This window comes from Hoplias malabaricus, chromosome 10 (genome assembly GCF_029633855.1).
Source record: "Hoplias malabaricus isolate fHopMal1 chromosome 10, fHopMal1.hap1, whole genome shotgun sequence".
Taxonomy (NCBI): Eukaryota; Metazoa; Chordata; class Actinopteri; order Characiformes; family Erythrinidae; genus Hoplias; species Hoplias malabaricus.
The window spans coordinates 19,921,897-19,943,752 of record NC_089809.1 but is presented as its reverse complement, the minus strand read 5'-3'; the positions used below and the strand labels follow the sequence as shown (position 1 = coordinate 19,943,752).

Sequence of the window (21,856 nt, the reverse complement as noted above, 5' to 3'; positions counted from 1 at the left end):
TCGGCATCTGTTTCATGCATTGATTTGGGTGACATGGCCAATTATATCCCTCCTTCCAGCTGAGCCGTTAAGAAGCAGCTCAGCAAACTGAAAGTGACAGTGAAAATGCACTATTATCCTTTTCAGACTTCCTCTTAACTTCCTATCGCACTGCCTTTACACGCTCTAGCAGACATTAAAAAAAAAAGCAGCTACACTGTGTCTAAAATTCTGTGGACACCAAATCAGGGGCATCAATATTGAGTTTAGCCACTTGGCTGAAACCTTATTATGTTTGAATCAAAGTCACCACTCCAACGAATCCCAGTAGTATTCAATAGTTCTGCGTCATTCAGGAGAACTCCATTCAAGAATTCCATACACTTCTGGCAGACAGATGTTCTCAGACCCCCTATTCTTGTAACTGCTTTACTATATACCAATACAAGTTGCGTACACGTCATTGAGTCCACTCAGTGGGCTTACACTGCATACCAAAATCTTTGGACATGCCTTTCAAGTAGTTATTTCAGCAAAATTGGGCATTCTCAACCTTCACATCTTTACCACCCTTCTCCCACTCCTGGGCCCTCTGGTGGTAATATTTTTTTTTAGACAATAAATAAATAAAATTAAAAAACATGAAATTAAATAAGACACAAGCAAAGTAACCATGCTCAGTGCTGGACAAGCATGTGTCCACAAGCCTTTGGCCATATAAGTAGCCAAATGTAGTAGTTACATGGTGTGTCTATACATTTAATGCATCTCACTTGGCTTGTGTGTTGTTTTAGTTCATGTCTCTAGTCAAACAGAGCATGTCATTTAATCATTCTGGTTCTTCTGTAATCTTCCACCAAAACATACACTTTAGTTTAAACATAGTCTTTAGCTTCAGCTACATCACTGCTCCAGCAGACATGGGGAAAAGTATACCACCAGTACTCAAGCAGCACAGATCCCCCACAAATACCTCTTTAATGTCTGAAATACGTCGACTTAAAGGATGATCTATTCTGGAGCGACTGTAAGTTCATCGGGGTAGTAGACTATAGTCACTCTATGTGCTACAGCCCCTCATGTGGTCTCCCTCAGCATGTTATTGTCCTCAGTGGGAAAGAGCTTTATTACAGACTTCAGGTTCTTAACCTTCTGAACATGTTCATGAGTGAAATAAACGACTAGAGCCATGGCTGAGTATTTCTGATCAAATAGGTGGATACATTTGATTATAAAATAACTTATTTTATATTTTATTTTGATGAGGTTTTAGGGGCTTAATCCTGTAAATGCCATGCTTTGACCTGTCACTGTGAGAGTGGGTAGTTTGGTCCACCCTCTCCAATGCTAGCTAGCATGGGTATTAGCCCTTTGTGGATAAGATTTCCCACCCCTGGTTTATATGAAAGGGAAAGGAAATACGAGGGGTAATTCTTTAATAATATAGCGAGTATCACTATATACACAATTTTGATCAACTTAACACTAAGATGTGTTATGACCCTAGGTTGTAAGTATTCTTGTCCAAGCGCAGTGGAGATAGTGTCACATGTCTCAGAGGAAGCATGTGCTCCTCACCCTCCCAGGTTTGTTGCAGTGTGTGTGACTGGGTGAGTCCTAGCTAATGAGTGGAGTTGGCAATGACTCAGCTAGGGTGCCTATGGGTAAAAATAAAAAAAGGAAATAAATAAATAAAACCAATTCCACAATCAATTAAAAAAACGCCTGCGGTTTGAAACCAGAGTATACCATTGTATAATAACTCTGTCCTTGATTTCACAGAGAAGCCTAGTTTCTAGATTATAAGTTAACAACAATCATGCCATGAACACCCTATATGGCTGGAGGTCTTGAGCCCTGCAGCCTTCTCTGCAGCTGCTCCTTGCTGAGTGTCACTGGGGATCTGTAGAGTTGTCCTCACCACTGAAAAGGTCAATAACAAAATGAAGAAATCAATAGCTGAATCATACACGCTGCTGCTGCCGCCCCCACTCTCGTATTCTCTCTCTCTCTCTCATGCACTCCCTTACATCTCCACATACCCTCGCTTCCTTGAAATTTCAAAATAAAACCTTCTTTCGATAGCCCTCTGAGGAGATTTCCATTTTGAGCTCCGTATTAGATTAGGCAATGGAGGAAAATAAACAGTCCACGCTTCTCATTTCCTCCGACATACATTTTTCCTCTTTGAATATCACTGTGATTTTTCTTGCATTTATGCTTCCACCATGTGAACAAACCACAGCGTCTTTTCGAACTGCTGCTGACACAATACCACTGGATGATAACTACTAACTGATCAGGTCTGAGGTGCCAGCTGACAGACCCCTGCTTTGGCATCAACGAGCATTAACCAGTGATCAACCAATGATGCGACCTACACCACTCAGGAGCCCTAGCACACTCAGACTTTTTTTTTTTTTTAAATCACATCAGTTGCAATCTCACCAGAATACTCCACACATCAGGATCAACGTCTCATTGGGCAGATAAGTATTACGCTGAGTTGGCTAAGTGTGTAAAAGTTTTAGTCATTTTAAATCTATCATATTTATGTTAATTCATTCATTCATTCATTCATTATCTGTAAGCGCTTATCCAGTTCAGGGTCACGGTGGGTCTGGAGTCTACCCGGAATTATTGGGCGCAAGGCAGGATCACACCCTGGAGGGGGCGCCAGTCCTTTACAGGGCAACACACACGCACACACACACATTCACTCACACACTCACACCTACAGACACTTTTGAATCGTCAATCCACTTACCAACGTGTGTTTTTGGACTGTGGGAGGAAACCGGAGGAATCCCACGCAGACACAGGGAGTGTGCTTTGGTGTGAAACAGACGGAGATGGGTCAGAGCAATTACAGAAGATTAATTAATTAATTAAAATAAACAGTTACAGAAGATTAATAAATAAATAATTAAATATATAAACACATACAACGTAAATAAACTGATTCAAAGTCTACTAGGATGGTATTAATAATTTCTGTAGTGCTTATTACAGTTTAATTTGTACTTATTTTTAAATTTTTAAATAAAAGAAACAAGAGTATTCTATTGTGAGTCCGTTTGTGTTAATATTTGGTGTGTTTCTGCAGCTTTTATATTTTCTCTCTAGCTGAATCAACACTCTGACAGGACACAGGAATAGCAGAGACCAGAATAGATGAGAGTTGAATATGATCATGATTTGAACAAGGCTGTAAACAGTGGCCATGATGTGCTTTTGATGTCTTTAATATGCATTTGCTGGCTCACCTGTCGGGCTGAAGCTAAGAATAGAAAACTGATGAAATCTGCATGAGTAAAAAATGGCAGAGGTTTTTTAGGTTTTTTTTAACTTTCCCATCTCGCTTTGCTTTTGTGAAACATCAAGAGTCAGGAGCTTGTTGAAAAAGCTGCTTACGCTGAATATATAATGGCGTTGAAGAATTGATTTTGTGAGTGGGGGTTGTGATTTTCTAAAGGTCAGGTTGCATTCTTTTAAGGGTGGGGGGAGAGACAGATTGTTGCCAAGAGCTTTTAGACACGCTGACATTTGAAATTTAGAGAAGAGGCCCAGTGCAGAAGCTGCTGCTCTCAGGGCAACACTTCCGTTCTGCAGGCAGTGGGCAGGACTCTGCAGTGTATTGACCTGACCTTTCCATATGCACTTCTCGTGTATACAGCTCTAAAACTAAGGCTTGACCAGCGCTTCTTTATTTGGAATGCATTCCAGCAGGGGACACTGTTGCACTTCAAATGTGTCCTATTTTGCACGTCACCCAGAGGACAATGTAATTGTTAGTGTTGCTCTATAATTGCTCAGAGGACCTAATGAGGAACATTATTTAGAAGAAATGGGATTTTAGAGAAAACGGAGACATGAGATGAAGACGAGATGTTTCTCTAAGAAAGTCTGAGCACAGCATGAGATTTTACTGATATCTCCACTAACTAAACTCAACAGAAGAGCTTCATAAAACAAACAGCAGACACTCCTTTTCACCTGATGATGATTATGATCTTTTGCTGATATTTAAAGAGGGCTCTTTATTTGTTCCTTTCCCATGGGCCATTATTCAAATCTATTTCTACCAATTGGAGCCCATTTTACTATATTTTGATGAATATCCAAATAGTTCACTCTAACTCTTTAATAACTTGTAGTGTATTTGTCAGGCCTGACCCGGAGTATCCTCAGATATTACACTGTAGAAAACTGTATTTGCTGTACAATTTAAAGATTATTAATTAGTTGTGATTAAAAACTATTGAGGCGGCACAGTGGAGCAGCAGGTAGTGTTGCAGTCACACAGCTCCAGGGGCCTGAAAGTTGTGGGATTGATTCCCGCTCCGGGTGACTGTCTGTGAGGAGTGTGGTGTGTTCTCCCTGTGTCCGCGTGGGTTTCCTCCGGGTGCTCCGGTTTCCCCCCACAGTCCAAAAACACACGTTGGTAGGTGGATTGGTGACTCAAAAGTGTCCGTAGGTGTGAGTGAATGTGTGTGTGTGTGTCTGTGTTGCCCTGTGAAGGACTGGCGCCCCCTCCAGGGTGTATTCCCGCCTTGCGCTCAATGATTCCAGGTAGGCTCTGGACCCACCGCGACCCTGAACTGGATAAACGGTTACAGATAATGAATGAATAAAAACTATTAAAACATATAACAACCCATAATCAATAAAATGCACAATTTAGGATATAATTTCCTATATAGTCCAAATTAATTATTAAATAAAACTTAGAAATCTGTGCAAGTAAATTATTTGAATTCAAGAAAACTAACTGGGTTGATTAATGTTAAGTTCTCTGAAACATTCCTTGAAACATAAATGGACTTGGTTAAACTGCTTTAGGTTGAATAGACGTATATTTGGAAACACATGGCCTGTGATGAACTGATGCCCTGTCCTGGGTGTGTTCCTGCATTGCACCCCAAATTTATTAACTCTGGACTAAGGATCATAGATTACATTATGATGCAGTACTTCAAACTTTAGGTTTTCAAAACTTCAACTGCCCTTTGAAACTCCATTAGAGACGGTGAAGGACCCAGAACTTCCCTAATTAAACCCACACTGGATGCCAACAGTGCTTTTTCAAATCTTTAATTCTATGCACATATGCTTTCACATTACTGCAGTTTATAAAAGTGTCCATTCACTTAGGGTCTTATTATCTTTAAATGTTCTTCATCAAGGTTAGAGCATGATTTAAGGTCCCTGTGGTGTAAAGCTGAGATTAGATAATGAAAATGAATTGAACATGCAAACCTCTTCATTGCAGCCACAATGAGTCACTATACTTAGCTACTGGGAGATGGAACTACAGTTTTTAATTCCAATTAACTTGGATTTGTTCTGTTGCAATTCTTAATTCAAGCTCATTGGTAAGGTCAAAAATACCTGGATCATGTTTACCTCAGTTCCTCCGTTCTAAAGCCATCACAGGTCCCACACTAACATCAAATAGAACGTATCAATTATTCAAGCTCATGTCATTTTGAAAGACACATTTCATTGACTCATTAACAGAATTGCTAAATAATTTATTGTCTGCCATTCGTCTTCTCTGCAGGTTATACACTTTGTGTGCGGACAAGTATTTTCAGTGGATTTTGGAACATTTCTATGACGATTTGATTACATTCGGATGCACAAGTGTTAGTGAGGTCAGGTCCAGATGCTGAATGATCATCTCTGAATTTCAGGTGCCACTGCAGCTCATCGCATGAGCTACCGACCTCATAACTCCATCACACCAAAGAACACAGTTCTACCGCTACACAGCCCAGTTCCTGAGGGATGGGGGTGGGGTTGGGAGAGGCGAGGGATTGGGGGTTGGGTCTACAACCCAATTTCTACATATTCTGTATGATTACTTTACCTCCCTATATCCTATTCTCCTGAAGTGGCCTGAAATTATTATTAAAATTCAATCAGGGAATGTCTAATTCCATTTTCCAACCTCATGTAACTTATTTTTGGGAGTGGTGGGACACACTCTGCTGAAATCCACTCTTTTAGCAGTCTGCCCTTTGAATTAATTAGGCTCCCTGAAACAGGATTCAGTATTAAAGAGAATATTAAGCCTCCTAAACCCAGTTATGATAATGCACAACTCCCCGTTGATACCACCAAGTGACTAGTTATCTTTGATATGCCATTAATTAAAGCAGGCTAGAAAAACAAATGAGGTGATGCTTCTCATGAGGCAAGATCAACTGCAGCTGAATTGAGCTTTGGCTTTGTTATAGTTGGATTTAATGAGAAATGCCAAAATGACTTTGTTTTTACAGACTGAACAATTTCTAAATCTGGCTCAAAAGAAGATGCTGGGACTGAAACAGCACAGCTCATTAATTACAGTAGGGACTTTCTAATGAACCATTTGAGCTTAAGTTTTTTATTAATCTATTTGCTCTAAATATTAACTTATTGCCTTTAAAACAACACTAGATAAGATATTGATAGATTTTATATTTTTGCTCCTTAGCTCCCTCTACAGTTGCAGAGTGAACAGCACTGTCCTGAAATCAATGGAGAGGGGGTGGGGGGATGGGATGGTGTGGGTGGTTCCCTACCTGCCTCCAGATGTTACCTAGTACAGTTTCTGCAGTGTTGAGTCTGGAGTAGCAATCACAGCGGCTCTGCTCTCGCTATTACAGGTCAGTGGAGCATCAAAACTATTTTGTATCCGTAATTGTAAGGTAACATAATACCAAATGTCACTTTAATAGGCGAAAATCTTTGTGCTTCCAACAATAGGGATTGGGCGCATGATTTTAAAGATGACAACTTAAAAATTTAATTTAGAGTGGTTTAATATAAAATTGTTGACTTATAGATTTCTTTACAGTGGTGGTAAAGCAGGGGTTGCATGTATGTAACAGGTTTAAACCATTGTCATTCCCTTTGCAAAATGGCCTGTGAATTTAGCATTGACCTCCAGCTGGAAAGTTTAACACACCAGAGGAGAACGGAAAATGATCTGTCACATCAGCTGACACCCCCCATCCCCATCCCAATTGGCAAGCACTGTAAATAGAGAGATGTGTAAGGAGGGGTCATACTAACGAGCCTGGCCTTGAAAGACTGAGGCATCACAGAGAATTGAACTGGTGATCTCCTAATGGTATAGGTCCAACTCTTAGACCACTGCATCACCCAGGAGCCCCCTGTGAATATATTTTGTACAAAGATCTTATTCAAAAACCATCACATAACACTGTGATATGCTCAGTGTCTTTGTGAGCCTTTGTGTAGAATAAAAAAAATAGGTGGAATTCCAGCTGGACTCATGTTATAGCTTCTGAATAGTATTCTCTTGTTAAAGGGGAGTTGTCGGTTAAAGAAGTTGTTCTCCTTGAAATACAGACCACCCAAAATTACTGAGTAACTCAGCCCACCTGGAAGCATCCTAGCAGATGCTTTAATGCTCTGATTGGTTGGCTCATCGCCTACGTCAGGAGAAACGGAAAAACGGCCATATGCTCCATCAGGAATCCCCAATGATGAACGAGACATCACACCAGCTGCTCCCAGAGCTTCTCCTCATCCTACTGGCCGTGTAACTGTTACAGATAATATTTCAGAGACTCGTTTACTGACAGCAAGAATAATCGCAGCACTTTTCAAAATGCCACTCTATTAATCTTGCAAATTAACTTGTGCAGCTGCAGTCGCATGAGCAGAGAACCGTGCTGAAGTCTTACAGCACCTCAGGTGAGCATACACGCTATATCCAAAATAATTATCTAAAAGTATTAGACTGAGTAATTTTGAGGTGCACCCAAAGCTTGTATAATCTTCACAGAAAACCGCTGAAACCTAATGGGAAAGTGAAGCAGCGGCACATGAGCCTAATGTCACCACGCTCAATGGCAAGAGTCACCGGGGTGGGGAACAATGGAACTGTGTTCTCTGGGATAATGGAGCACCATCCAGTACCTTTGGGATGAGTTGGTGTGGAGTTTATGATCGACAACTAATTGTCCAACATTTTGTTTCTGAAAGAGATCAAACATCAACTTCTTGTCTAAAGCCTTCCCAGAAGAGTAGAGGCTGTCACCGCAGTAAAGATGGATCGACTCCCTATTCGTACCCTTCATTTCAGAAGAAATGGACGAAAAAGTGTCCACAAAAATGGAATTATAGTATTTCATGCAATGATATTATTAATAATAGCTGCAGACTTGGAGCTCTCCTTTCTGGGCTACTAGACACTGTCAGAAAAACTGTCACTGTGTAACTGTTATGTATTTTTAGTTAGGGAACTTACTTGTACCTTATTCGGTTATAATTCTATATTTTATCTATCTCCGGGACTTATATTTATTCATTCATTTATTGTCTGCAACCGCCCATCCAGCCCAGGGCCCGGTTCAGGAGCCCATCAGGAAGCACTGGCACAAGGCAAAAACACACCCATTCACTCACACATTCACACCTACGGACACTTTTGAGTCGCCAATCCACCTACCAACGTGTGTTTTTGGACTGTGGGAGCACCCGGAGGAAACCCACACGGACACAGGGAGAACACACCAAACTCCTCACAGACAGTCACCCGGAGCGGGACTTGGACCACAACCTCCAGGCCCCTGGAGCTGTGTGACCGCGACACTACCTGCTGCTCCACCGTGCCGCCCAGGACATATATATTGTGTTCTTTTATTTTACACAGGTCTATAATGAAAGTTTACAAAAGTTCACCTCTCCTTCTGGAGAAGAGAATGTAATGTACCTCACTAAAGTATACCATCAGTAAATAAAGCAATGAATTATTGTATATTTATTTAAACAATGTGCACTTCCTCACAATCACTGCTCATAATGCCTGTGAAATAAGTCTCGGATAAACTTTGCCGTCACATGACCCGGTCTATCAGTGTAAAAGATCCTTTTATTTTCACTAAGCTCTCATCATTCGCTGGCCTCAGTTGCCAAGAATAGACGTATCATCTTCCATAGTCAGCCAGAAGTAGAATGCTTTGGGTATAACAGGGTTTAGCGAGCATGAAGCAGTATATCAGACTTGATCAGAAATGCCTGCTAATGGTTCCAAACATTGTTTAAATGAGCTGGAAGGATTCGTAGCTTGGGAAACCTTCTGTTTTAATGAAACAAACAGACTGAGAGCGTATGAAATTACAGCTGAAGACTCACGGCGTATTCTTGACTAGCCCATACAGCCCACACAAGGAAATTAAGCTGGGACGACAATATGCTTTGACTGAATGTTGTAATGAGGCTGAGGTGCGGATATTACACAAAGGTAACAAACAGTAAGCAAATTACTCAGTATAATGCTGGGAATATACAGACAAAATACTCCCATTACAATCACACAAACCAGGAACATATGGACAAAGAACCTCCATCACTTTCACACATGGACTGATGAAACATGGACAAAGACACAGGGCTTTTAAAAACAAAACCGGACAGGGTAAGCCTGTGAACCCCAGTCAAGCATAGCCAGTAGTTCACAGGTGAAGGGTGTAGCTAGAGACACACACAAAGGAGCAGAAAAAAAACACAACAAAAACCACATGGAAAATGAACACGGGAGACAGCTTTCATGAGACAAGGCAGTACATGATAGATGTTTATATAAAGCATATCCACAGCATTCTCAGCTCGGAATTTAGCCCTACCCACTCACAAAGAAGCTATAAATAAATAATATGTGACTGCTTGTGGAATAAGGTACATACATCTGAGCAGAGGTCATTTATCATCACAAAGGGACAGTAAATAAACTCTATTTTAAGGGGTAAATAGAGGTTAAAAGCTATAGTGGTGTTCATAGATTAGGCCATAGTTAAATTAGAGCATCATTATTGCTTCATAGCTTTCATTACTATCCCTACCTCACAATTTATGCAAATGAAGTCCTGTGACCAGTCATTAAAACAGGACTTGGGCTGAAGTTGATGATGCTGACCTTTCAGGGCTTCTGCCCAATCAGGAGTGGATCTGAATCCCTGAATCATTCCATCACTCTGTGTCATTTGCGCTCTGGTGTTAGGGGAGATGAGCACTGGAGCAGTGTGAGCGATGACGTTCATCTCTCACTCTCACTCAATTTTTCGACCTTGTTCTGGTTTTTATTCCCCTCTCTTTTTTGGACTGGACACACACATATATAATAATCTAATTGTCTGCTGGCTCTTGACCTCTTAAACTTACAATGTACATAAATGAGCCAAAAGTAAAATAATAAATGCAGCTTTTCCCCCCCTCTCTCTCGTCTATATATATATATATATATATGTGTGTGTGTGTGTGTGTGTGTGTGTGTGTGTGTGTGTAAAGGCACTTTGTAAGTTTAACTTATTATTCATTCATTCATTCATTCATTATCTGTAACCGCTTATCTAGTTGAGGGTCATGGTGGGTCCAGAGCCTACCTGGAATCACTGGGCGCAAGGTGGGATCACACCCTGGAGGGGGTGCTAGTCCTTCACAGGGTGACACACACACACAAACACACACACACACACACACACACACCTATGGACACTTTTGAGTCGCTGTTTTTATTAATCTTTCTGCAGATTTTCTACTGTAGTCAGATATTAAGGCATGGAAGGTCTTGCAAACACATGTACATTCTTCTTTTTTAAACTAAGCCTTGGCTAACTCTGCTTTATGCTTTTTGGCAGCTATTTAACTGATGGTAAGTAGGCTTTGTCCTAAAATATGTCCATATTACACTGCATTCTTTCTCCCTTCCACTCTCTCTGCAGAGCTTCAGTCCCTGATGAGGACATACTCATCTAGAACGTAATTGAACCCCACTATGAAATTTTATTATGTGCACAGTGTTCTTCTCCTCACAGGCACACATAAACCTGTATGAGTTATGACCAAAAAACTCAGTCTAATCTAACAAGTATATATATATATATATATATATATATATATATATATATATATATATATATATAAAACACTACATAACATTTTTACTTTAAATTTCCAGCTTCAAAATCCTACTTTGAACTCAGCACTACAGAAACTAAACTATGTAACTTTTGGAGTAGGATAGAACCTGATTTCAGTACAGTGCTGTAAGAATGAATTACACTAATGTTCCTTTATTCATTTATTCATACACATGCAAGTGTGCTGCCTTGTGTTTAGAAATAATGCTAACTTTTACCCTTATAGCAATAACTTTTCTACAGCCTTAAAATATCACTCACATAGAGCTCGCTAAAACACTTCTGAACACAGACGTATGTCTATCATTAAATATAAATGTTGCTAATCAATAAAACTGTACTTTATACGGAATCAAATATTTTTGCCCTCTACCTCAACACTTCTGGGAAGGACTTACACTAGATGTATAAAAACTGCCCTAAGGATATGAGTGCATTCAGAGATGAGAATACTTGTGGGGTGATACTGTGCTGATATTGGGAGTAGTTCTGGATCACATACTCCACTGTAATTGATGCCAAATTTATTGAATGGATATCCATCGCTCCAGAGAATGCTGTTCCACCTCTGCGTTGAGAAAACACACAAATATGTTCACCATAACGAAATTCGCTTATTATACAGGGTGTGTAGGTTTGATTTTTTTCCCCTCGCTGACATACTTTATATTAAATGAATGCAGTTTGTGTTATAGGACAGTTATATGGGTTCCTGTCCCTTCCAGTGAATAAATAAATCTCAGATATAACAGCATTTCTATTGAAAGATATATGTTGCAAATAAATAAAATGCATGACCACATATATATATATATAAATATTAATATAGATGTCTGAATTATATATAATATATATCTCTTTATTTTAATTTATGCAACATTTTATTTTAATTATGTGATTAAACAAGCAATCACATAAGAATTTAAAGCTTGAAAAGCAGCTCTGACTTCACTCACCTCAGCCCATTACAAAAACCATGGAGAATTAAAACATGTCTGCCTTGAAAACACAAAGACTTTTAAAGCGTCTTATTCAGTAAAAAAAGGGACAACAGAGAGGGCAGCTGCGCCAGACTGTGTGAGTTGTATTGCTTTCTGTAAGACATTCAGAATGGTGCAGGTCAAAAGATGAATCTCCCTGCCATATCAAGAGCATGGAGGATTGAAAGAGAAAATATCACCGTTATTCAAGTGATTTCAGGATGGACTGAGTTTCTCTGCTTTGTTTCGTCTGAATCTCTCCATCTAATTTGTTGTAGCTTAAACACCCAGGTGTATAATGAGATCACTGTTTGTGTGAGAGAATGGAGAGATGACTGAAGAAATAGCAGGGCTGGATGAATGTGAACTGTTAGTATAAAATGTGGTTATATGCTCTGGGTCAGCAACAGGATTGTCAGACCAATTTTGATGGCTTCAGCTTGGAAGTTCAAGGGGTTTCAAAACCAATGGGATTGTACTGGAGTACGGAGGTATAACAGAACTAGACAGAAACACGCTTTCACTGTTTAATGCAGTTCTCGGCTTTGATCTTAATATTTAGGGTCAGATTGATGGCTCTAGCTCAAAACTTCAAACCAGAAATAAGGTTAGTGGAGGCAAACAAATGATTTGCACTTAAATCAGATTAACTATTTTTGGTGGCTCAGGCTTTTAAAAAAAAGCTTTGAAATATTAATAGAAGTCTAAAAGTTGTGAAGAACTGTGAGGCAGAATAACGGAAGGATGATGAAAGGGTAAAGGTGTGGTGGTGTTACATATCAATGAGTATTTTGTATTGACACTATAAAGCCCCACAACCAGGTTTAGTGGTTTTAGTCTGAAAGCTATTAAAGCAGGAATAGCTCTATAAAATCCTACAGGGAAAACTGAGAGAAGATAGCAGAATGAAAACAAGGGGAAAACGTGGTGTTTCTAAAAAGCACAAACTACTGAAGCATGCAAAAATGAGGCTGTTCGCTTTCTGTGAACTCTGTGTGACCACAAAAAGCCGAGTATGATGTTGTATATAAGGAAACAGTCAGAAAATATACACTATTTAGGCATCAGTGACAATGAAGGTGAGGAAAAAAGTGCTTCTTGGAGAAGTCCACGACTCATGTGTGACAGTCATGTGTGGAGGAGGAGGAGGGGGTGTTAGGCTAAATACCCAGAGAGCTTGGATGACTGAAGTATCACCAGGGATCAACCAGCTAGCTCCCAATGATAAGGACAGTGCCCTCTGGACAAACAAAACATGTGCCATGTATAGCATCACTTTTAGGTGACCGTAAGCGAGAGAGAGAGAAGGGTGGTGGAGCTGTGCATGCTGGGAGCTACCCCACCCCCACCACTCCCCACCAATGGGTGGGAACTGTGATGGATGCCACAATATATTTAACAGAAAATGACCAAGAAACTTGATCAATTTTTCCAGTGTTTACTGTGTCTACATTTTATTTAATTCCATTCTTTGAAGGAAATTTGCTTTCAACCAAGAATAGGATTCTCAGAAGTTGGCTGTGTTTCCTGCTGTTCCTTTCACAGTACCAGTTTTATTGACAGCTACACGTCAGTTTAGATTCATTCTGACATTAGGAATATGGACAGAAACACCTGTGTGTTTTTCAGCTCTGAAGCAAAAGTGAAACGTGAGTTGTACCTTTCTAAAGGAGACAAAAGCTTTAAGTGCTCTTAATGTGTTGGGGACTGTTTTGGACATTGGACCCGGTCTTGCACTGTTGTTAGTAATCTCATCAATCAATCTCTAGAAATAAATTAAGTTTATAACATTCGTAAAGAATGTCATAATGAGAGGTGTTGTTATATTAAACATATTGTGTTTCTACTTAGCAGTGCATCATGGTTTGCAGTTTCTGAATCCTGCATAGCCTTTCCATGCCAATAAGAAACAAGAGGGAGATATGTAGCATCTGGTCTTTCCAGTTGTGTGCCAGCTCGTCCAGGCCCAGTGGTCAATAGCGGACTCAACAGATTGAATCACAGATGGCAGAGGGTTGAGTCTGCACCAGCAAAACAAATCCACTAAAATACAAGCTATATATGAGTGGTCACAGTCCTGGAATGTGTGTGTTTTTTTTAATATTCCTGATTCAGAAAGGGGCTGATGATTAGTAGAACCATAGATTATGTGTTTTAACTGCTCATTAATGATCGTTAAGATGTTTATTAAGATGAACATTTATAGAATGAACTTTTTAACACCAGTCATAAACACCTTTTGATGGTTGTCTTTTTGTGAAGTGGTACCCAATTCCACAGTCACATGAATACCATATACAAGTAACTCCAAATCACATGAACCTCCTCTGGGTGAAGCCCCCTGTCCCCACAAAGGGAGCACAGGCCTAAAAACTGTCCTCTACGTCAGGCAAGATAGAGAAAGGGAACGGAATGTGAAAAGAGTAACCTCACAACTCTAAAAGCTGGTTGGTGTATTCCAAGAATAGTGGTCCTGGATCCAGTAACTAGAGATGACGCAATACAAGATGGCCACAATGCTGAAGATACAATACAGGCCACAAAGATGGAGTGTTATCTGACACCAACTAGCCTTTTTTTTATCTGGGTATTTCCTCTCATGGCTTAGTCTAGTGTTCTGAGTAGTTTATTACTTATAGTATATTTAAATATGGCTTAATCCAGAGCTTAAGAGGGGAGAAAAAAAAGCACATCACACTGTGAGAATGAGTTTGTTACATTACTGCATCCTGTACCTGGTATTAGTCTGATACCATCTCAATCTCATCATCATCATTGTTCTCTCTCATATACCAGTTCAATATGTTATATCAATCAAAAAGTTATTTTGCTGATCTTGGTCTAGTGTCTGATGTTGATATCAGTATCAGTACCATCTGTTTAAATAGTTCTACTAATTCTGTTACAACTAATAGCAAATGTTAATGACAGTGACCATGATAAAATGAATTATATAGTTTGATATTCACTGTAGCATTTTCTACTAATAACTGCCCGAGTCTGATACAAATATGTTTCACAAAACATTAATAATAATAATAATAATAATAATAATAATAATAATAATAAGAAGAAGAAGAAGAAGAAGAAGAAGACAAAAGAAGAAGGTAAACAAGAAGGAAGAAGATAATAAATGATGATTGAAAAAGAAAAGTTAATGATGTAAAGTGTTAAATTAATGAAGTGTGCATGCACACATTTATCCTACATTAACATGAAAGGTGTATTGTTGTGTGAAGTCTTTCTTCTATTATGTCCTGTGTTACTGTACCCACTCTACACTGCTGAATTGTATTTATCCGTACGACGAGAAAATAGATGGAATTGTCCAGTAGTAGCCTAGTAAAAATAAAATCGGTACTGATGAGTGAAAGAGGGGGTGGTGGCGGGGTTGTGTGGGTGGGTGGGTGTCTTTAGGGTGGGGTGGGGGTTGATGATGGATTTGTTTGCCGTATAATCCGGAGCCTGCAGCAAATCACACCCGGAATCACCATCTGTTTCCTCTGAGACTCTGTACTCCTGATGAGAGAGAGAGAGAAAGAGAGAGAGAGAGAGGGAGAGAGAGAGAGAGAGGTAAAACAGTGTAAAGTGAAAGCTCTCTCTCACTGAAAGACCGGCAGTCTCAGAGCGAGAGGAGAGGAGAGAGAGAGAGAGAGAGAGAGAGAGAGAGAGAGAGAGAGAGAGAGAGAGAGAGAGAGATGGCAGGTTTGTCTCTGAGTGACTGGGGAATGGCGCCGGTAGCTTTCGGATGCGCTCTGGTGGTCTCTGAGGGTCGTGTGCGTGGTGTTTGTTGTGTGTGGTGACGGTGGAGTGTTCAACTGTGCGTTTAGACGCGGATTCTCCGCATGGAGCTCCTCTTCTGCCCTGAGCGCCGTGTCTGTTTCACTCCGCGGGAAATGGGAGACTTTCATTGGACACCGGTGAGACACGGTACACTTTATAATCTGATTCATCAGCATGAAGAGGCAGCTCACTCTAATGACCGGCTTTGCACTGACACTAATGAAATGAAGGATGTTAATTAGACTGTTCCCACGTCTTAACGTCTGTTGCTTGTGATTCCTGCATTTTTTCTTATGGTTTATTAGTTGGTTTTTTCCCTGAAATTCTCTTATAACTTGTGTGATATCATGGTGCAATAAAGTCATAGTATGTTTCTGACTTCACCTTTCTTTATCCTTTTAAATAAGAGGCTGTGCCTTTAAGACTGATAGATGTAAATGAGCCCTGATCAGATGGCCCTGCATTATTCCTCATTCAGAAAGCTTTCTAAACAGAAACACTTTTTATAGCTTCAGTGTGAGTGTAGGCTGAATGTATTTGGGAAGTAGCAAGCAATGGGCTGATTCAGTTTTTTTTAAAACAGAAAGTTTATTATTAATAATAATAATAATAATAATAATAATAATAATAATGCTGTATTCAATATGCTTTTTGTAGCTTGCACACATCATTTTTATTAATATCAATGTAAAAATTATAAAGTTATTGTCAGCGTTATTAGCCACTTTAGAGAGAAACATCTACAGACTATTTGTATAGGCTCTAGAATAAATAAGCTAAGTTACCCAGCTAGCAGAGAACATTACCACAAATGTGTCTTATGTTATTTACAAGTCCCAATGCTTTAAAGAACCGTTTTAAACTAACATATTGTCACTGTCCAATTTCTAGTTTCTAATTTCCAACATCATTTGAACACAGCAGCGGTTCATATTGTGTGAATATTTCATGAAGAATGGACCAATAGAAATGCTCTGAATAAAATCTTTTAAACTTTTAAACAAGTTCTCTTGTAAAGTCCTGATTCTGGGGATACGTATATTTCTTTGGACAGAGGTGATATCAAAAACCAAAAAAATACAAATAAATATAATTGAAAATAATATTCCTGTAAAGTGTTAAAAACCCTTGACAGATTATGTTACACTGGAAAAATATAGGAATATTTAAGATTATGTTATTAACGTTAATAAAAACATGAACATTTAGACAATATAGAACATGCATGGTCATATTATTACTTTTTTCTCTCTCTCTAAATTCATCATTAACACTATATAAAAACATATGCAAAGAGTTAGCACACGTATTACTTAAAGTTACTGTAAATCCCTGCTGTAACAGACCCATTTCCTTGTCTTTCTGTACAGACTCTTGACACTGATCACTGCTGACTGTTACCGCGTCCTCAAACTGTATCAGGAGCCCAGAGTTTCTCCGAGAGACGAAAAACGCGTTTTGTCCGCACGCTTTAAGTTTGTCCTCGGCGACGCGCCGTTGAAATGGGAGAGAACCTGTCAAAGCGCCTGAAGCTGCCAGGCTCAGAGTCTGAGATGGAGGAGCGCTCGTTTCTAAACTCTTTCCCGGACTGGGAGCAAGGAGTTGTGCTCTCCTCCGCCGACAGCGGCAGCACCGCCGCAGAGCCCTGCGATGGCAACGGGAAGGTAACGTGCAGCTGTGTGTATGTTTAAACAAGTTAAACATCGTTGCGCTCGCCCCTCTTTCAGCTGCTGCAGAAAAGTGTGAACTGGACTCGGGCCGCGCTCCAATAAGCGCCGACCATCGAGTTTAGGTTCTGAAATGTCAACAAACTCAGAGCAGTTGATAATCGGATGTCTTTTGTAAATTGTGGTGATGACTCGACCCGTTTAGGCTGCGACTGGAGCCTACAATCTTCATTATGTGGTTTGAACAGTTCTTTAGAGTCAATTATTTTACTGTTTATTCAGTTTCTGTGTTATAGTTTTTCTGCCTATGCCTACAGTAGCCAAACGTAAACAGCAATAACAGCCATTCCATGCCAAAGTAAAATAAAAAAGGCTTATATTAATTTGTTTCATAATAATTAGTGGTGATAGTATGCCTTGTTTATTATTACTAGGCCTACTAATGATAGGCATCTAAACTGTTCTTCTTTCCCAAAAAGCAGGAAAACAGCTAGCCCAGAAATATTCAAAACAACTCTAAATGAGCATGATAGTCATTATAGAAGTACACAGATTGGAATCAACCTATTCTTCCTCACTAAATAAGGTGTATGTGTTTGGAAATAATGCTTCACATATATTTTTTAAATGAATCAAACCTGTATTAGTAATTTCTAGCTATTAACTCATGATAATTAGTACCCAGTACAACATGCTATTTTGTATTAATAACAACTGTCTGTTAGACCTAGGTTGGTTAACTATTTAGATTTTCTGCTCACTGTGAAATAAGCCTCTAGTAAATACCTAAGTGAGTTTGTATGACTTATGTAAACAGATGGCTGCTTTGCTGGGCTCTGGGCTGTAGCTTAAGATGGTGCAAGAAGCTTTACCTCTGCTACACCTGTACTCCTCTCAGAGCTCCACAGTAGCATGATATTAAACTAGCCCACATAAAAGGTTTAAAACTTGATGTAGTCCTTTAGGAGATATTGGCTGGTTTGTTTCTATATTTGGTTGGAAGCACTATCCATCCATATACATACATATATACTGCACTTAGAGTGACTTTGAGCTGGCCAGCACCATGTTAATATTTCAGTATTTTTTTTATGTATCATGTTAGTTACAAAAAAAATAATAATCATTTTGTACAGTGGGAAGCACAAATTTTATCATTCATTCATTCATTATCTGTAACCGCTTATCCAATTCAGGGTCGCGGTGGGTCCAGAGCCTACCTGGAATCATTGGGCGCAAGGCGGGAATACACCCTGGAGGGGACGCCTGTCCTTCACAGGGCAACACAGACAAACACATTCACTCACACCTACGGACACTTTTGAGTCGCCAGTCCACCTACCAATGTGTGTTTTTGGACTGTGGGAGGAAACCGGAGCACCCGGAGGAAACCCACGCGGACACAGGGAGAACACACCACACTCCTCACAGACAGTCACCCGGAGCGGGAATCGAACCCACAACCTCCAGGTCCCTGGAGCTGTGTGACTGCGACACTACCTGCTGCACCACCGTGCCGCCCGCACAAATTTTAATAAAATAAAATGTATTTTATATACTCCATGTACAGGTCTGTTGATGCGCACAGAAACTGGGAATTGCTAAATCCCCAATCCTAGTCATTTGTAATTATGTTTAACTAAGACTCCAAGGGCCAACTACCAGTTCTGCTCAATACACTTGAAGGAGAGTGCTAACATCCCATATGTGTTATGTCAGCTAATAGACACCCACACTGGTTAGCATTGTGCTGGTAATGATGTGAGAGGGAAGGCTAATCTACCCACCAGAGAGTGAGGAATACCCTTGTCCTCTTGGACTCTGGCCTTGGATGGCTGAGGCATTGATGAGGACTAAACCTGGGGTCAATGGCACTCTGCTACAATCACTATTGAAAGCAAAAGTTTTCTTTTCAAACATAGAATGTACTGTGGCTACATCCATCACTGCAGGCCATCTTCACAGCCATTATTCAGTGACCCCAAGAAAAAAACCTGCTGGGGTTTAGTTTGTAACTGGTTGGGGCCATGATGGTGGGCATGGTATCTGTTGGTAAAAAAGGAAAGGTCATGCTGTCACTTAACATGTATAATCCTATGCAGACATTAAACAAAAGGTCAGTGCTCTCTCTACTGCTCCTCGGGTGGCCTTTTAGCTGTTATGTAGCACTTCAGAAAGTCTCATTCATCTCACATGAAGTTAGTCAGTCCTTAACCTTCAGATGAACAATGAATAATATATAATTTGATTAATTGTCTAGAAGTGGTTCAGCTGCCACTAGTGTTGTCACAATACCAAAATGATGACTTTTGATATGATACCGGCTTAAATATCTCTATATAGGTACTGAAACAATACCATGGCAAAAACCTAAAACATCAGGAAAAGTAATGAACTTTCTCTACAAGCTGAGGGCGGTCGGCAAAATCACTGGAATCTGCTTGTTAAGTGTGACGCCACACGTGACCTTTCGCCATTTCAGGGCCCAATCGTGCCTTTGGCCCCGTGTCATACATCCATAAGATGTGTTTACTGTTTGAATAAAGCTGAATGCCTCAATCTATTATGTGATCTCAGTTCAGGAATCCAGAAAAAGCAATAAATTCAATACAAAAGGAAGCAAACGAGCAAAAAAGCCTTTAACAGCATTTTTTTGCACATTCGCAGCTCATCATGATTTTAAGCTGCACCAAGGGAGCAGAGCAGCCACGGAGAGAGAGCTGAGACAGCTCACGGTCAGTCCCGGTGTTCCTACCGGCGACTCTCTTCTTAAAAAAAGGCTTGTACATAATGTCGCTGATGGTAGTTACTAGAAGATCTAAAAAGTCGCTAAAACCAGTGGCAAAATCATTAAGGGAGTCAGAGGACGCAAAGCCCTGCGGGTGCACTCTGCTCCCCCTGTGGCACTCGTTGGAAATAGCACTGTTATTTTAAAACAATCCTTCTTAAAGTACCGGAAATCATTATATGGGATATTGTATCGTTTTTTAATGACAAAGTATTGAGATATTTTATAGTATCGGTATACTGTGCAACACTAGCTGCCACAATGTCTGTTATGTTTCTTTGCTTAATTTATGGAAATAAATTTGTACAAATTAAATTTTGTGACCTAGACTTTTTAAATTGAAATTATTATAATATGCTTTTAAGAATGAATGTGTAAATCTGTAATAAAATATGTATTACTGCAGTTACATTTAAAGTAGCAAAATGACTGAAATGTTAATGGTTAGGGGCTGCTGGTTCAGATTTAGGCTGTGCCATATCGTATCATTCACAATGTTGATATTATTTTTTAAAACGATAAATCAGTATATCTATGTTGTGATATTCTGACTTGTTTACATAATGATGTCATGCAGTTAAGCTTAATGTGGCGTACATTCATTACATGAGTCATTAAGGCACGGTGACAAGTGCAGTGGAGAGCTGCTCTGCGGTATAAGAATTTGAGCCAAAACGGGGTGACGTCAGTAGTGTGGAGATGGTTTGGTTACAAAATATCAGATGTACAATAAACCACTGTAATTGTAACACATGAAAGAAGCCTGTAACAACAAAAAGTGGAAACACAACAAATCTTAAGCAAAAGCACCCAGTTGAGTACGAGGAATGTCAAAAACGCCACGAGGAGAGTTCATCAGACATTGTGAGCTCGAACCCAAGCAGACCAAAGCAACTATTTTGTATTTTTTTTAATATATACTGTGACACTTTAAGGGTATTTTTTGCATAATGGTTTGTGTTTACTGTTTATGTGCACACATTAAATTTTCTGCACTTTAATTGTTTAGTAGATTTATACGCTACAATATTGACTGAATACAATATCAGAATCTTGGTAAGTTATGGTTGTTTACACAATAAGCAAATGTTTTTTTGTTTCTTCTGACTATTTGAAAATGTTACATTTGTACTAAAAACGTAATATAATTTAATATAACAATATAAAACAAATTAAATATTTATTATAATGAATATTAATACAACATTAATTGTTGCAATAGTGTGTTCTTGAAATTAATAAAAGTATTTTTCAGTGTTTTGTCATATTGCCAAGGATATTGTTATCAGCACAATACTGTGATATTATTCTTGGGTTATATCGCCCACCCCTAGTTCAGATATAGATCAAGCTCAGCTTGTGCCAATTTACATCATCAGTCTTCATTTTCTACTAGTTTATATCCCTATGTTTTCCTGAATATATAATAGAGGGCAGTGAAAAGTTTTGAATGGAGCTTATTGAATAAATCTTACTGATGCGCAGACACCATTAGAGTTATTTTAATATATTGCATACTGTGATAAGGGTGGCACAGTGGTGCAGTAGTTATGCTGCTGCTTCACTGCTCTGGAGTGTCATGGGGAGAGTTTCTGTCCTTACCACAGGATGTGTAGAGTTTGTGTTTTCCCTGTGTCTGCTCCTAGTGATGGTCCCAGGCTTGGGTACAATCAGAGGGCTGTCTCATGAAGGGCATCTGGTGTAAAACCTGTGCCAAGTTGA

At 39.5% G+C, this 21,856-nt stretch overlaps 1 protein-coding gene across 2 annotated transcripts in view; it reads left to right on the top strand.

Moving 5' to 3' along the window:
- The first annotated feature begins 15,604 nt into the window (after positions 1-15,604).
- Positions 15,605-21,856, top strand: part of lancl2 (LanC lantibiotic synthetase component C-like 2 (bacterial)) — a 51,114-nt gene continuing 44,862 nt past the window's right edge. The window contains exons 1-2 of one of the 2 annotated variants that reach the window (XM_066683260.1): positions 15,605-15,816; positions 17,050-17,343. In XM_066683260.1, coding sequence (XP_066539357.1) covers positions 17,182-17,343 — 162 coding nt within the window. In that variant the 5' untranslated portion in view covers positions 15,605-15,816; positions 17,050-17,181. Of the gene's footprint in view, positions 15,827-17,049; positions 17,344-21,856 lie in introns of both variants that reach the window. The other variant, XM_066683261.1, reaches the window with a different exon arrangement.